This window comes from Leptonotus elevatus, chromosome 6, assembly GCF_054856555.1.
Source record: "Leptonotus elevatus isolate MCC_2025b chromosome 6, RoL_Lele_1.0, whole genome shotgun sequence".
In the NCBI taxonomy this organism is placed as follows: domain Eukaryota; kingdom Metazoa; phylum Chordata; class Actinopteri; order Syngnathiformes; family Syngnathidae; genus Leptonotus; species Leptonotus elevatus.
The window spans coordinates 13861085-13878458 of record NC_141244.1 but is presented as its reverse complement, the minus strand read 5'-3'; the positions used below and the strand labels follow the sequence as shown (position 1 = coordinate 13878458).

General features: G+C 39.6%; 2 protein-coding genes across 5 annotated transcripts in view; one reads left to right on the top strand and one right to left on the bottom strand.

The window, feature by feature from the left end:
• The first annotated feature begins 4702 nt into the window (after window positions 1-4702).
• On the top strand, window positions 4703-10450 carry fxyd5 (FXYD domain containing ion transport regulator 5). 2 transcript variants are annotated; one of them, XM_086078007.1, is made up of 10 exons: window positions 4703-4844; window positions 6443-6488; window positions 7026-7067; window positions 7183-7263; window positions 7451-7501; window positions 8102-8173; window positions 8503-8532; window positions 9724-9798; window positions 9872-9917; window positions 10295-10450. In XM_086078007.1, the coding sequence occupies exons 1-10, from the start codon at window positions 4785-4787 to the stop codon at window positions 10335-10337; spliced, it is 546 nt and encodes a 181-aa protein (XP_085934133.1). In that variant the 5' UTR covers window positions 4703-4784; the 3' UTR covers window positions 10338-10450. The 2 variants fall into 2 exon arrangements, with proteins under 2 accessions (XP_085934133.1, XP_085934132.1); XM_086078006.1 differs by having other exon boundaries at window positions 4706-4844; window positions 7144-7263.
• Window positions 10451-12909: 2459 nt separating this feature from the next.
• LOC147172115 (uncharacterized) overlaps window positions 12910-17374 on the bottom strand; it is a 14066-nt gene continuing 9601 nt past the window's right edge. For all 3 annotated transcript variants that reach the window (XM_086078005.1, XM_086078003.1, XM_086078004.1), the window contains 4 exons: window positions 16952-17026; window positions 16165-16233; window positions 15927-15969; window positions 12910-13263 (listed from right to left, as the gene is read on the bottom strand). In XM_086078005.1, coding sequence (XP_085934131.1) covers window positions 13218-13263; window positions 15927-15969; window positions 16165-16233; window positions 16952-17026 — 233 coding nt within the window. In that variant the 3' untranslated portion in view covers window positions 12910-13217. The remainder of the gene's footprint in view (window positions 13264-15926; window positions 15970-16164; window positions 16234-16951; window positions 17027-17374) is intronic.

Below are 17374 nucleotides of genomic sequence, written 5' to 3'. Positions count from 1 at the left end.
TGGGCTCAGTAGCCACCAACTTGAAGAAGTGGCTGGAGCCTCGTTCACGCAGTTGCTATAAAAAAAAAAATGGCATTAGAGCTGCATAAATAGACTCATAATTTATCAGCCTCCCTTTCACACAGCTCACCACTCAAATATTCTTCCTTAAATGGTCAAACCTGACATGTCAGTAAATACCGTTACATCTGGAACACACTCAAACGAGCAAACGGTCTGCGTGTGTCACTTTGTATCTGTGTCGCTTTTTGAGTTCCTCATGGCTTGTTTGTGTCCCTTCTTCTTTCCACAATACACAGACGAGAGTGTTCAGGCTCACATTTGTCTGCACGGGGGCCATTATATTTTAGCCTCTAGCTCCTGCTCTTCCCTCTAGCACGATTCATCACATCAGCCACATGAGCAAACACACGCAGACAGCCGAAACAGAATGCTGGATTGGGAAATATGTGGTATTTTTCCCATTCTTTCATATCATTCCATTTGCTTCTTCTGAACAGCTCAGTCTGTTTATTGCCATAAGTGTTAAACTAACACAAGTCCTCTTGATTTTTTTTTTCTTATAATGTGGGGCCATCCTAGTTTTTCCACGTCATTTCTGACAGGATCCTGCATGCCAGCTTAAAGATAAATCTCCCTGTTTCCCTCAGATACATTTCCTCAATTAGGCCAACTGCTCTCCATCATCAACTGTCAACACACGTTTGGCTCGTTACCGAACGTTTGTTTAAGTTCAAGCCGCCTTTGCCGCCAAGCGCATTGCGAAGTCTAGATGCGTCATCAACAACAATTATGTGCTAAACCGAAGGCCTGTCAGCTCAATACTATGTCAACGTCTATTTTTCATCTCTGCCATGTGCACATTTTTGATATGTTGCCTTGTGAAGAATCTCCAGGGAGCTTTAACATACAAGAGCACACAATTAAGAAGAAAAAAAAGAGGAACAAATACTTAGCTTGGCTTCCAGCCTGTTTTCACATCCTTCCTAATGCTTTCCTGACTGCTATTCTGAACAAACAAATGTAAGCCAAGAGTGAAAATTGACGATGACTTTAACAGGCGGTGCCTCAAATTCCCGGCATGTATTGAGAAAAAAGTCTCAAGGAACACCAAATAAAATTCTCAACCAAAATTTTATATAGAGCACTCGCTTATTAATACGGCAGCTTCCATCTTGAGTAACTAGTAATCTAACTCTTTACTGTATCTAACGTGTTACTTTGTAGCAACACAATGTTGGCATGTTTGTACAACATATGGCAGACAATTGTCACTCGGCTGCAGAAGGAGGCGCAAGTCAGCAATGAAAATTCTGCCACGGTCTGGTACACTCATGGTTTGCGCATGCAACAAAACTAATAGTAAACAAATAATAAACTAAATGAGGTAGAAAATGTCATTTTACTAATAGGCACACAACAAACTGTACATTATGGAACGTAAAATATATAAATGGAAACTATTTACATCTTCATCCATGAATCATGTGTTATCTAGCTTTCAGCTTAAAAACAAAAAAACACAGAAACATGCAGAGGGACAACTATCCATCAATTTTGTATATTTCTTGTTCTCGTTCACTCAGGTGAGCTGGAGCTTGTGGGTGATAGATGGGGTACAACCTTGACTGGTTCTTAGTGAAAAACAGGGCACATATAGACAAACATTCACATTCAGTTCAAAGGACAATTTAGAGTATTCCATTAAACTAACATACAGGGGCCTACGAATCGTACGTCAAACCACAGAATTGTAAGGCAGACGCTCTAAACACAAATTCACAGTGCTGCTCTAGGGGCAACCTATTTAAACAAAAATATACACAGAGTGAAAATGTCACATATATTTTATATACAGTATACATTACAGCACTCGCTGTGAAGCTACTTTTGCCCAAAATGGAGGATGAAATAAAAACCTTCATAAAGTCAGTCAGGCAGTACAGTATTTACAGCAGATACAAGCAACCTGCAAAGGATGGAATGTTAGAAGAATAAAGTAGAGGGAATGAAAAACTTCCCACACAAATATAAAGACAGAAGTCTGAGTCCAGCAGCTGCTGCCGCTTTAGAGACCTGCCATATATTGATTGGGTAATATCATTATATACATACTGTGTTGAAAAAAACACTTTATGGTGGAACATAGCCAGGAAAAAAAGCGACTTTGGTGTGTGAAGTTCTTTCTCTGAGATTCTTTTTTTTTTCTTCTTCTTTTTGGGGAGAATTGTGTAAACAGTTTATTTTTAGACATCATTTGTATCACGATTGAAACACGTCCAGTTTATTAGAAAGAAAAGAAACGTACGTGTATGCAGGCTACAAAAGCAGTAATTTACATTTCATTGGAGCAAAATGTACTCCTGCTCACAATTTAGAGCAACCAACTGGTGTGTGGATGAGTTTAAATAGGAGATCAGTCTTCAAGCACTAAAATGTTGTTGTTTTTTAATATGAATTTTATTTATTAAAATTTAGTATCCCTCCACGAGAAAATCCACATTCATGCTATCTAGTAAAGTGTGGATGGGTCAATGACATAAAAACGCAATCCCACAGTTGACTATGTTCACAGGATGGTCATCATTATCTTCACTTAAATAACACACAAATACAGCACAAGGATGATTTCATCAAGTCACGCAAAACATTTGTCACATTTATATTTCACATCCAACATGCAGCAATCACGGTTCATTTAGAAATGAAATATAACGCGCCGGAAAAAGACTTAAAAAAATAATTAAATGGTAAATGTCAAATTACAATAATATCATTATAGTGACATAGTATACATGAAAATACACATTTATAGCAACAAGTCATTTATTGTTTTACGCAAAATAGTGATGCATTAATGGGTAATGCAGTCTGCTTTCAATCGTTGAAAAAATGGCACCTTTGGGTGGGGGACCCTTCACTGGTCGGCAGTGGTGACAAGTTCTCGGGATTCTATCAAAAACAAAATTCTTGCTTTTCCCATGACAAACATCCATAAAGTTTTCCACATGACACTCACCAATTCACTCCCACACTCTCATGACGTCATCAGCAGATTTTAATGCTTTTAAAAAGTTGTGGTATTCATCCATCATTATTCAGTCTAACTCTAACAAGAAAGGCCAGCCTCATTTGCGGAATGCCAAGATATGTTGCGCCATATGCCGGTAACCTCCATGCACTTGTGTCAGGTGCAACACGGACCAGCATGACTCTTCCTGAACTTATTACAATGAAGGTGATGATGATGATGATGATGATAATGATGAATATATGTAAAAGTAATGTAGAACAACTTGGGAAACCTAACGACCTTGAAAGATAGTCAGTAAAATAACAAGATGTGCTTTGCATATTTACCACTGCAATAACAGCACATTCATATCCATATTCTGCCTCGAGCCATAAGGTTAACAGTTGTTGCCAAATTCAGACTTTATTTTTTTTGGTTGTTGTATGAATGCACCTGTATGTCTACCCGTCTTACTAATGAGACATGACATAAAAATAATTTATACTTGTATATAAAACAACTCTACCACTCTAGAGTAAAACAAAGTGTTATACACTTGCACGTCATCAGTAAAAAAAATAATAATGATGACTTTATCTTTTGTCTTTGTGACTGCTGGAGGTGGGCGTTGACAAAAGTGAAACAGTCACCATCGATGATTAAACTGATATAGTTATTCTCAGCAGCAGGAGGAAGTCAAGCGTACAGCAGAAATGAATTCTGACGCAAAGTTTTGGTAATATTCGACGAAGTGATAAGTCCAAATCACTGACCTGACATATGCTAAGCATGAATTGTTAATTTATGCAAAAGAACAAGTTTAGTTACAAGCAGAAGGACAAACTCCTCTGCACATGTGGATGAATCGCAGGCTTTGTCTAATCTTGTGTAACTTGCACAACACAAACACACACTGCATGATTGCTGAAATATTTGTACAATATAGGGGGAGGGTATGATTTGAATGGAAGGCGCTGGCAACAAAATCCTATGCAATGCTATCATGCTAAAATAAATATAAATGATAAATACTACAAAATGCAAATGCCCTGCCCTGCCTTTCTTTTAAAGATGTCTGCCTATGACATGGTCAGCTGAGCTGGGGCGAGGATCCATAGCCACTTTCAAGTGATGAAAACACTAATGCAGAGGCACCAAACAAACCGTGCTATCGTGTCATCGCTGAAAGGTAAGCAAAGCTGCAGTTAGTTTTGTTGGACGCACATAGGCTTCTGATATCCGGCCCATTGAAGTTGCATGGTGGCAGTGGATATGTTTCCAAAATATGGTTCGTCTCCTGGGATCTGAAAGTGGGTAAACCCCTAGCTCAACCCATTGTTGTCATGGTAACGGAATCCATACTCCCCATTGGCCCAGCATTATAAGGGACAGGCTGCCCAATTTACACTCTCAAACGGGTTAATTTCAAAACATTTGCAAGACAAATCTGCTGTGTAAAGTTTGCTATTATTCTTGTTTATTATTTTTTATGAAATTGTATCACCGTCATGTTATTTAAAACATTCTAAAAATGTGTAAATGTCTTCGAAGGAGGTTGAAGAAACAATCCTCAGTGTTGCTGAGACCGCTGGAGTGAAAGCCGAAGAGTGAGCGAGAATGGAAGACAAAGGATGTTGTAGTTTGGAGGAGTGAACGAATGAGACAGAGTTGACATGTCTGGATGAGGAAGTAGTGACGGTAAACACGTGGGTGTGGCTGCCGGGCCGTTACCTCATCAGCCTCTCTGAATGAGGAAGAAAAAGCCTGGCGGATGATGAGGGTGACGAGGATGAAGCTTTGGCGCGGGCTGCCTCGCACAATGGACGCAAAGGTAGGCACGGCAGCCTCCGATGGATGATTTGAAAGGCCTGTTTGGGTGAAGGGCAATTGATGGCGGATGACAGACTGAGAGACGTGAGTAGACAGACGGAGATGTGACAAAACAGGCAGGTCATGAGGGGGTAGAAGCCTTTAGGGCCCTGAGGCGAACAGGCCTCAACTTTGACATATGCTATGCGGTGAGATGAAGATTGGCATGACCTGCTAATGTGAGCTGTCACTGCTCATGGCAGCCTGGATGCTCACCTGTCACACTCTTCCAAGCCTGGAGGACGAGCTGCCACCAGGATAGGTCAGAGATTCATTTTCTCTAGGGGGTGGGCAAATGGGGATTTAAAGCGACAATAAGGAATAAACTTCTGGCTATCCCTATTTTTACCTCCTTCTGAGTCTACACGCACACACTGGAAAAAAACAAAACCTGCTCTAGTGGTTTTGGTTCATTTACAGGGGAGGAATCCATACAGTCAACAAGTAAAGGATTTCCATTACCTTACAAGAACAATGTTGACATGTTGTCCAATTCCACATTTTAATTGGCGACAGGTCCACACTTGAAACACGTGTTGAAGTTTGATCGATACAAAGTTTGTCTCAGACTGGTGTGGGAGGATTGTGAACACAATTCACAGCCTCCGTGCTTGTTTTTTTTTTCTTTTCGGAGAGAAATAGAAAAGTGTTTGCCATGATGTGATCCTCTTTAGAAACAATGACATTTAAAGTAAAGAGCAGTTGCGCGTCACATGGCGACAGAAGTGTGGGGGATGTTGCTTCAAAGAGGAAGGAGCGGTACCAAACATGGTGTCGACCGCAATGCAAGCTTCCTGTTTGCACAAATAACCCTCCGTGGAGTAACTGCTCCCATTTTAATTGTCCAAGCCCTCTTTTACCGCTTTGTGTGCATATACGCAATACCTTTGTGAGTCGGATTCATGCATTTGGATTGTTTGTCCTCCTAATGTTGTAACCATAGCAACCATAAATGATTACTTAGTTGAGTACTGGGCTTAAGTATTTTAAGAATATGCCAGAATTAGATGATACAATTCTATTGTGGAAGTCAACTCAAAAATGTCCTTGACAACAATATGTTCTATGTGAACGCACTAGTCTAAACACGACATTCTGATTACTATTGGATTTGTGCAATATGAATTAAGCAGCAAAATTAACCTGTTATTATCCATTTCAGGGGGCGGCCATTTAAAATCACAGTTGCTCAGGTAACGACCAATCACGGCTCAACTTGAAAACGTCACATGACCAAACTGAGGAACAAGCTGAGCCGTGATTGATCATTATCTGAGCCCTGAGCAACTGTGATGTCCTTTTCCAATCGACAGCAAGTGGCAAAATGGCCGCCCCAGAGATGAATATTAGAAATGTATAATAAAGTGCCACTTTGTATACAATGTGACAGCTTGTTTTGTTGAGCTTATTTTCTTTTTGTTTTCTTTTTTTGGTTGGCTCATTGCAAACTACTATTCGTACAATCTTTAAAAAAAATCAGATTGTGTTAACTTGTACTGTTTTCTATTAAATTCTTAGCTGTTGTTTCACATTATTTAAAAATATGTTGTTTTATTTTAGATTTACTTGGCTTCTCTGGTCGTTCTACTATCAGCATTCTTTAATGGTAAGTGACACAATTGTCAAAATTTCAAATGTTATTTAGATGTGATTCACCGGTTGTCCTTTCTGAGCTGTGATTGACCAGTCAGCGTTTTGGAGATGTGGCTTACCGAAACATTTAACTAAGATGGTCGCAGCAGATCATTCAAAGTAGGTGAAACCAAACCACAGCTTTAGCCCAAGAAAGTGGAGTTTTTTTGAAAGAAGGGTTGGTGTTAATTGGAAGGTGCTGAGAGCGTGTGTAAACAAGGGCCTTCCTGTGCTTTGAGTAGTCCACAACAATCCAGCTCTGTGGTCACTGGAGCTTTCATGAGAGCCACGTCTGTGTACTGTAACTACACCCCACTCACAAGACTATTACTTTGACATACTGTGAGGCCTCTCCTAGCCAGACTCATTGTCACGTGAATGCCAGGACAACAGATCACAACATTGTGTCAGGCTGTCACAGCATTGTGCTTTGTTCTTGTAAAGTCCACTACTGGAGCTTGTTATCTAACATCTACCACCATTACTGCTATTGCATGTCTTCTCTATGCAGTGTCAAAGGCTATCACAGCTGAACCTTTCACTCCAACACCTGGTATGTTGATTTATACCTCCCATCATTTAATCCGTCAGTGGCGTTGTGATTTATTGTAACAAACTTGGTGTAATAGAAAAAGGACCGGAGCTCATGAGTACTGCTCACCCTTTAGTGATCACCTTCAACCAGAGCGTCATCACCATCAGTTCTGTGAACGGCAGCACCGCCAAACCAGAAGCTAGCACCTTGACAGGTATTTAAAAAAAAGAAATTAACCTTATTATTATATTACATGTTTCTATCTATCTATCTATTAATCTAATCTAATCTAATCTAATCTAATCTAATCTAATCTAATCTAATCTAATCTAATCTAATCTAATCTAATCTAATCTAATCTAATCTAACCTGATGAATTGTGAATCTTTGTGCTCCTGTAGTTTCCAGTGAGGGGACAACAGAGTTCCCAAGAGTGGTAACACCCACACCAGGTAACAGTCTCCTCCCTGTTGGTTGCTAATTTGTTTGGAGCACCCAGATGGTGGAGCCATTGAGTTTGTCTTAAAAAAATAGACCAAAAAAGTGGAAAAATCTACACAATGTTTTGCAAGCTCACTGGTATTTTTATTATTACTATTATTGATTTGGTAACATTAACTTAAAAATGACTAAGGACGTTATACCTTTATGGTAGCACATTAAACAGAGAGCATGAAATTGCACTTAGTTTATTATAACAAGTACACATACAATATTTGGTCTAGCATATACTGGCCAATAATAACAGCAAAAAAAAGCTATTTGGCATACATTGGGAAGCTTTAAATTGAGATTTTAAAATTCCATATTTACTAAGATTAAGTAAGCAAGTATAGCATACACTCATATATTAGTATACTCACAACAAAAAATACATTTAGGATTGAGATTTTACCTTTTAATTCTAGCATGGACTTTTTGTAAATGGATGCATCAAATGGCAAACATAGCCATTCTTAAACATGTTATAGACCCTATTTTTAAACACATTAATCATAATGGAGCAAGAAACCATCAAAAATGTATACTGTATTGTGTTTCCCCCTCGGCAGCCGCAGTAACATCCTCCCCAGCCACCACGAAGAAAACCAGCAAAAACGAAACCCGTCAAGAAAGTGCCTGGGGTAACCAAACATTTTCCTATTCCATTGTCACATTAACTGCCCCGGGCGTGTACGTTTTTATTGGTATCTCATGACAGGCTGACAATCTCACTATTCCGAGCCTTCCAAACAAAACTAACGGCGGACTGGAGAAACAGAGCACCTCACTTTCTGTCTTGCCGGCAGATTAATGTTCGATTGTGCCTTTTTGCGAGAGGAGATCAGATTTTTGTGATACCCTGTCATCAATGTGTCAGCCGGGCTACGAAATGTGTCACCTTCAGTTGGCACTCCAGATTGTGTTTCTCCCAATCCCTGCCTTCTAACTTATTTTTATATTTCTGTTGTAGATCCATCTTGGGATGAAGCTTTCACATATGGTAAGAAGTGTTCACATATGGTGGGGTTTACATGTTCTTCCCATGCTTGCGTGGGTTTTGTCCAAGTTCCTCCCACATTATGAAGCTTTAGTTTATTGAAGACCGCAGGTGTGAATGTGAATTTATTTGTGTATATGTGTCATGTGATTGCCCGAGGTGTACGCCCACAAACACGACCACAAACTCTAAAGATAAACGCTCCTCAGGTCATACAATTTTGAGTATTACCAAAATTTGAAAATAAATGTCTGACTCTATGGGCTCTTGAAACTTTGGCTTTTTCAAACAGCCGCCAGATCTTCATTTTTGTGCTGGGGCGTAGTTTTTCGTATTTGTAAATTCAGTAGACCGCGCTATATCTCCATAGGCGTATACCATCGCACGCCTCTGGCACATCTGGCAATTTGGTGAGTAGACTAGATTTTAAATGACATAAAAACAGGTCTAATTTGTGGCACAGGTAGTACAACGCAATTTTGGTGGATTTAAACCAGGTGCACGCAGACAGGTTCCGCGCACGTGTGTAATGCAAAGTGAATGAATTCTTTCTGGCAGACATTCCACGGTGAATCCCACCTGTCACCCAGAGTTATATGGGATTGGCTCCAACTCACCTGTTACAGTTTGTAATAGTAAAAGAGTGTTGTGATAATATAACAACAAAACTGGGAAACAAAAAAATGTAGTGGTACATGCAAGGTAAAACTAAAAAGTAAAGAAAAGCACCACAACAAAAAAAGTAAAGGCTAGGAAGACACATGGCTTCCACAGATGGGAAGAGAGAGCAAGAGAGGTTTGCTAGAAAGACGCCACAACTCACAGGAATAAAGATGAAAAAATGAAGAGTATAACTTACAAGGCGAAGTACACATTTTATTACTGGAGCGAGACAGAATGCAAAGACGACAATCAGCTCCAAACACGGCAGGATCTGGTGTCTTCTTGTGTGCATACAGCGTTTCAGACTGGGAGCAGATTACCAATTCGTTTCCCCTCAATACACAAGACATAACACAGGTAAGCGCCAGAAGACAGCCAATCAAAAACACTACTCGAAAAAAACATGACACCAAAACTATAATGAGGACATGGCAGCTTTATAGAAAATGAATGGATTACAATGTACCAACACAAATGTCAGAACTTGCTGTTTCATGTTGAGTCTCACTTTGATCATTTTGTTATTTTTAGATTATTGGTCCCTGCAAGTGACTGGACTGTCCGTGGCTGCAGTTCTTTTCCTGATGGGCCTCATGGTCTTCGGCTGTAAGACAATATTTATGTGATTTCTTGAAATTGCCGTCATTAAGTTTAACTTTTTCTTTGCTCTCTTGTGTAGGTGGTAAGGTCTGCCGGCTTCCTAAGTGTCGCAAGAGGGCATCAAAGTAAGAAATCCATTAAATGTTTATTTCTATAGTGAGAAAAGAATGCACCGACAGCCTGTGATTTCTGATTGGCTTAAAAAAGATGTGATTTTTTTTATTTTTTTTGTAAAATACAGTTCCAATACGCATGAAGGCGAGCTGCTTATATAATAGCCGGGCTAAGTAATTTATTTTACACCAGTGGATGACATATGACCCACAATCAATCACAACAAGTCAACAGTGCAACAGAATGCTGACTAAGATGTTTGCGATGATTAAATGATCCAAATCATATGAGTCTTGACTACTACAAAAAAAATGGCGTGGGTTGTTTTGCTTTCAGAGGCATAGTTATAATGATTGCTAAGATAATCATGGTGTTTTGTGTTTTTCAGGTCCTATAGAGTGGAGCAAAGAAAAGGAGAGATATTGTCATAAGAGCCTATGACCAGCAGACCACTGGAACTTGGTCTTACATGTCAAATTGACATAGTAAATGTGTTGAATATTTCTTTATCAACCTACAATAAAAACAGAATTATTTCCATTTACTCAAGTTCAATCACATACGACATTCTTATTGGCAATTTTGTACAGCATGTAAAACGGGAGCCCATTTGACCTGACAGCCTTATGGTGGTTCGTAAAGGGCTAATGTATGACTATAGCACAGAGGACCAACCTGAACGACTGGCACATTACCTCTGCGTTGCTATGACAACAAATACGATACAAACGGGTGGAAGAGGAAAAACAACAACAGCAGTACATTTTAAAACATATTTAATAACACAACCAGTTCTGTGCTTGACTATACAGATGTATTCCAACTGATATAAGATATAAACACATTCTCGATGAGGAAATGATATAGCCTTTCCAATTAAATGTTGTTTACAGGATTGTTACGGAAGCGTGGAACTGTCAATGTGGTGGAAACATTTTTGACTGGCAAATATGTTTGAACGTATTTGCAAATGCATACAAACATATTTAATTCTATTTTTATATTGACCAGCTCAGTGGGCTTGTGGTAGAGTGTCCGCCCTGAGACTGGGAGGTTGTGGGTTCAATCCCCTGCCGGGTCATACCAAAGACTATAAAAATGGGATCCATTTGCCTCCCTGCTTGACACTCAGCATTAAGGTTTGGAATTTGGGGGGTTAGATCACCAAATGATTCCCGAGTGTGGCCCTGCTGCTCACCGCTCTCTCAGGGGTTGGGTCAAATGCGGCGAATACATTTCGCCCCACTTAGTTGCATGTGACAATCCGTCGTACTTCAAATATGTTTGAACATATTTAAATAAGTTCAACCATATTTGTAAGTACGTTTGACCGTACTTGTAGGCACAATGCTAAAAAAAAAATTCCCATAATGCCACGGGGGATTGACTTGTGCATTCACATACCCAGTGGCATTATGGGAAAATATGCCCAACAGAAATCATGCACTGCAGAAATTACAACAAATCACAGAAATTATATGAATAAAAAAACCTTTCAAACTTGTCGACTAAATGGTAAGAAACAACTTTCTTTCTTTTTTTTACTTGTGCAAGTCAATACTCGGTGGCATTATGGGAAAGTTTTTAGCATTTAACCTACAAGTATGTTTGAACGTACTTACAGATACGATAAACGTACTTTATTTGCAAGTATGTGTAGTTATATTTGACAGTCAAAAATATGTGTGGCAATTCCACGCTTCCGTAGATTGTGTACTGAAATTACTTGTTGAAAAACAAACATGGAAATGTTGACACAAATTGATTCATACATCAGTACATATAAAAATGGGCATTTACCCATTACAGTAGTCCCAATTTCAACTTTTAAAAAACAAAACATTTTACAATCAATTGGTAAATATTTCACACCAACCAAACACTTTCAACAAAGTGTGCTGCATAGATTAAAGCCATAATGCAAATATTATACTCTGTTAATTTGTACATGAGACATTCAAAGCTACAATATTGGACCAAGCTCAGGTAATGGCAGTTACAAATAAAAAATCTTATAAAAAAAAAAGATGCATGCTGAATGACGGGAGTTTAGCCAAATGACGTCTTGTTTTTTGGAGTTCTGTACAAGCAATCAAAAAAGCTTTCGAAGGTAACAGAAGTATTTGTATGTTAAATAAACGGAAATGTTTTGTATAGCAATTAGTCCTATTGTCCCTTTTGAAATGTTGGCACTGCTACAAAAAGCTGCAAGGGGTAAAAGGGAGACTGCATCGTATTAGTTTCAAAATGCACAATTGAATTCCGTGTTACCTTTCTCAGACAACCCCTCACTACATGACAAGTTATAAGTGAAAAGGAGCGCCCCCATCCAATTCAGCCTTTGCTACAAAAAGCCCAGCCAAACCCCCCCACCCCCCCACCCCCAAACCAAAATACAACGCTCCTTCTTGTTGAAATGAAAGCTTTGCTTCGCAGAGAATGATTGATTTCCGCTAAAACGACAGCAGGGAAACATCTTGCCCTGTGTGGATGGAATGGAGGTATTGTTGCTATGTTCCCCAATCGTCCATTAGGCTTTATTTGATTCATGGGATTTTCACACCCGGCATCTCCTCCGACGACTGTGAGCCATTAACCTGCCTCCTCGGCAGTCGCGCGGCTATTTACAAGCTGTACAACAGTGGATTTTGAAGGGAGAAGTTTCCAAAACAAAAAGAGAAAATGAAACATCCCCATTCACAGCCCAGTGTTTATCCTGACAGTTTTCTCTTTTTGGTGTGTCTGAAGCTAATAAGAGGATGGCTGAGCACTTTTTTATCTTCTATTCCACAACCTGCTGTCAGTCTTAATGGGACAGGAACAGAAATGGTCAAACAAGCGACCCAAAGATGCAAGTGCGGACCTTTTTGCTGGCTTAGTTTGGATTAGCAAATTTAGTCAACGACCATTTCACATGGATAGGTTTACTCCACGTGTACCAAATTAAATATTCTTTCACTGTTCAGCTTATTTCTGTTAATAAAAACACCAGGGGAGCTCAAAAAGCATTAAGCCATATTTATTTCCTTTTGATTTAGATTCCCAAAATAGAATCCAATTAGAAGGTTTGAATGTGTTCCAAACGTCCCTAAATTAGGTATTTGTTGGGTACAAACAGCAGGGACCCAAAAAAAAATAAAAAAATTAAGTATAAGACGGCATTACTTATGGATTGATAGGTTTTGGTTTGTAGGCGCAATACACAGCGCTATTAAAGAAGCATAATCCTCATAATGAGATGATATTGCCTGGTGAGTCGCTCTTGCATGTGTGTGTGTGTGTGAGTGATCCACATGGTTCTTTTCCAGGAACTAGACTGCCCCTTTCTGGTCCTGCTCTGTCGGTACAGAGTAAATTCTGGTGACACACAGAGAGGGAACAAAGTTTGGGGGGGTGAGACAGATGAGGTGAGACGGAGCAAAAGCAAACATGTCATCTTGTAGATATTTTTAGGCTACTTCTACGTTTAGCAGCAGAGGAACATCCGAGTGTCGGAACTCAGGAAATGCATGGCTGTCTCAAACAGCACAATTCTGACAGGTGCACAGAGGCATCGCCTCAAAACACAGATCACCCCGGGTGGGTCTGTTGATCCAACAAGCCAGAGGTTGCTGTGTGATTAAGCGTCTTTTCAGCAGTGCGATCAGTCAGCAGCAAACACGGCTAACACGCGCGCACACACAAACACACATTGCAGCCCCTGGGAGGCCGCCAGTAATCCTGCAGAGGAATTTAACCCTTCAAGCTTGACTTGAATGTCGGCTCAACAAATGCTCCAAGACTGCAGGCATCAAGTTTGAACTTTGTAAGCACATATTGACCCAAACTGTGGATCAAGTGTTTACAACCATCCGAAACCCATTGCTCTGTAGACTGTTGCCGCAGCATTACATTCAATTAAGAAAATAAGAATAAGGGGCACAGCACGAAAGATTTATAGAAATAACGTGTAACAGTATTATAGATACTGTAATTCCTCTGAGACTCACAAACATGATCAGAGTCTTGATGAATATCATTAATCACTAGTAAAACAATAAAATTAAAGCTACTGAACGCAGAAAAAAGAATTTCAAATCGCTACTGCCACCTGTGGCCTAAAAATGAAACTGCATTTTCCCTTCTTCAAATACACAACACCAACATAACATCACATCCACAGATGGTGGGAAATTCAAACCCGAATCCTGTCTGAAAACTATTGGCTAGAGATTTGCAGGAGTTCCCATTATGAACAGCTAAGGTGTTAACTCTAATTAAATCTACTAATTAAAAAAAGTTTCAGTCACAAATGGTCAAATAAAAAGACTATTGTAAAGATACTTTGGGACAAATTGTTACAAAGTGCAGCTTTAAATGTAATTTGGGAACCCCAACCCCCCCTCCCCCAAAAAAAGTATTAAATTAGGGGTGTCAAAATTACTGCGTTAATTTTTAGTTTAAGTGCCTGCCACAATTTTATTTTTTTTACGCTCGATTAACTTGGAAAGTAATAAGATAATAAGAAAATAAGAAAGAATAATGCATCTTTGTCTTTGTGAAGACTGGGGTCAAGTTGTATTTTACAATTTTTAAAATGTGCAGAATTTCCCAAGTTACTTCATGTTAAAGATTAGATAGCTCTTAATATGAAAAGAAAAATGCACCGAACTGTCACCAATGTCTTACAAATGCAATTATGCCATCTAGTGGCTGAAAAATTACCTTAACACAAATCAATATCAGTACAGTACAGTACATCTTTTTAATTTGAACTAAATTTGATGAATTATGAAATTACTGGGGGAAAAAATGGGAAAAAAAAGATGCGGCCATATTTCTTTGAGTTCAACACCCCCCCCCCCCCTCCCCGCCTTCCCCACACACACACTTTTATGTTAACAAGAGTATAAAAACCTAGGAAAAAATATTTTATTGTACATTTAGAATAGTTATAAAATGTGCGATTAATCATGAGTGAAGTATTGAAGTCACACGATTAATTACGATAAAAAAATTTAATTGCCTGACCTAGTATTAATATTGTATGTTCCATTTGTTACACATTAGCCTACAAATGGCACAAATCGTAAACAAAGCAACTAATGAAGCCCCCAAATTGGGACACTAAGATTCTACCAAACCTACCACAACAATTTTTTGGCACAAAAATACATTTTTTGTTTTTCTCAGGATACCGTCCTCCGGTCTCTTGCAGTTCAATCCAAGTACAGCGGGTGGTACTACTTTGGCTTAATTCCCGAATGTTTCACGCCCGGCTTTTGAAGGGATCCGTGCACGTGACTGTAACCGGGCCAAAATCTAAACAGCTTGCTTCAAGACACAGTTTCTGGCAATCAGCTCACAATTTATTTTTACTTAGTGTTGTTGCTTCACACTTGGTAGGCAGGCACGCTAGAGACTCAAATACATGTATACAAGCAATTAAGAAGTCAGATTACAATATAATAAGATACAGAATAGGTAGTCTACTGATGTCTGTTTTTCCAAACACTGCTTAAGGCTGTTGTGCTGCTTCAATGATGCAGACGCACTTTTGTCATAAGGCCATGGATGCTATACCAACACTCTATTTTTGATGGTCATCTAACACCAGGTTAGCTGTAGTGCAAGTTAGGTCTTGTTCGATTAGGCCACACCTTGACGCTATTGTTTGATGGCTAAGATGGAGAAGCGAAACGTTGGGGAGTGTTCAAATGGTGACGCATGACAACCTCAGGCTGCGCTGGTAATTGCTTAGCAAGCCCAAACAGGCTCGGATGGGAGGAAGCCGGTTCCATTTTGCCACCTAAGTGTTTTTCTCTGGTTTTGATGCTGCCAGGTTGGACAGCGTGAGGCAATTTGGAAAAGGCAGCAGGGAAACTGTTAGCCACCAGACTGGTTCTGTCACCTGCAGGTTGACTTAGAGTAAAAGTGGAGCATGGAGTTCTCCATCCATCACTAATGTAGTCTGCACCTCCTCTCTATAACAGAACTTTAACAGCAGAAAAAGAGCAATAAAATGAAACTTATGACCTTACCCTTGCTGTTGTTTGTGCATGCGGCGTCTTACTAACATTACAGCTGCAAGAGAGAAATGGAAAATGTCAGCGCCGCAGAAGCTTATTTGTTTAGGTGTTCACAGTTTTAAATAGCACACAAGATTGCAGCCAAGCGTTGTAAGGGCTTCCTAGCAGCGCATTAGTCATCAGTGGACTTGAAACTTGAAACAGCCACTACTTCTCATTACACTCAGCGAAACACACAATACAAACTTACCAACTATTGCTGCAACTGAGAGAGTCACCACACTCACGGCTCCAATGATGACAATCAGAGTGAATTGATCTAAAAGAAGAAATATCAATTCATGATTGACTACTAGCAAGTGACAGCTAAGACGTTAGCCAATGCTAGGGTGACCAGATTTTCAAAATTAAAAAATGGGACAAAGCAATTTAGCTGAAAATCTAATATACAATCAATTCTCAACAGAAGCTATTTATAACAATTAATTGCTAGTCAATCTGGTGACCGGTGGTTATGTTATTGCTTTAGCGAATGCTTAAAGCTATCTTGGTTGACAGCTCAACAGCGCTGGAAGCTAGCTGTACTGTATACCTTGTGTCGGCCCCGCATTGCAACACTAGAAATATGCCAGCAGAAAAGCTCAGCTTGCGTTGGGTTTGGGTTTGACCGGCTACCGCGGCTTTAGGCTAGTTTCCCTTAATTATTAGACACAGAAGCGGGAAGTAGTTCTAGTTACGATTAAAACGCGCCTGTTAGCGATTAGATGTAGTTAGATTAGTCATATGAATTGCTTTGACAACTGTGTGATTGACATACAACATGGGCCAAACAATTGGCTTGCTGACTGCACTTAAGGAAAAAAAAAAAGAGGTCAGCAGGACAGGACCTTAATGTGGCTGGCGAAATCCGCCGGGACTTGGGATAGAAGGCTCAAAGTGGGACTGTCCCGGCAAATGGTGACTGTCCCAATTAAAGCCAATGCTTACGTACATCTTGACAATTAGAAGCATTCCGTTTTTCTGCTGAGTTTACTCACCGGTTGCTTCCTCTGCACCTTTTGTTTTATCAATAAACGTGCCTGAATCATTTCTGTCCAGGACCTCTATAATCTCTGAAAGAGAAGAAATGACTCAATGTCACCTTAGCAGCACATAAACAGAACAGCCTAGCTTCTGATAAAGACATTAAAGTGGTGATAAACGCAATGTATCAACATGTTGCCAAGAAAGTTGTTTATGTCCCTGCAGGCTGCAACAGGGCGCTTGTTACTGAAGATTATAACAAACACACTAAGTGAGAACACGCAAAATGTTCTTACAGTTGTTGAAGAGATCCATAAACCCAGACTGAATAAATGAACGAACAAAGCTTTTAAAGTCTGACATATGAATACACCCTTTTTTTGATGACTTTACTGTGGTTGGAAAAAAGTGTCTTTGCAAAAACAGACAACCTATAA

What these genes read in the sequence shown, in the direction of transcription:
- fxyd5 (XM_086078006.1), top strand. Translation starts at nt 4,785, where the DNA reads ATGATGAGGGTGACGAGGATGAAGCTTTGGCGCGGGCTGCCTCGCACA. An exon ending in GGATGAAGCTTTCACATATG is followed by an intron (nt 8,533 to 9,723) that starts GTAAGAAGTGTT and finishes TGTTATTTTTAG; the next exon opens with ATTATTGGTCCCTGCAAGTG. An exon ending in TGTCGCAAGAGGGCATCAAA is followed by an intron (nt 9,918 to 10,294) that starts GTAAGAAATCCA and finishes TGTGTTTTTCAG; the next exon opens with GTCCTATAGAGTGGAGCAAA.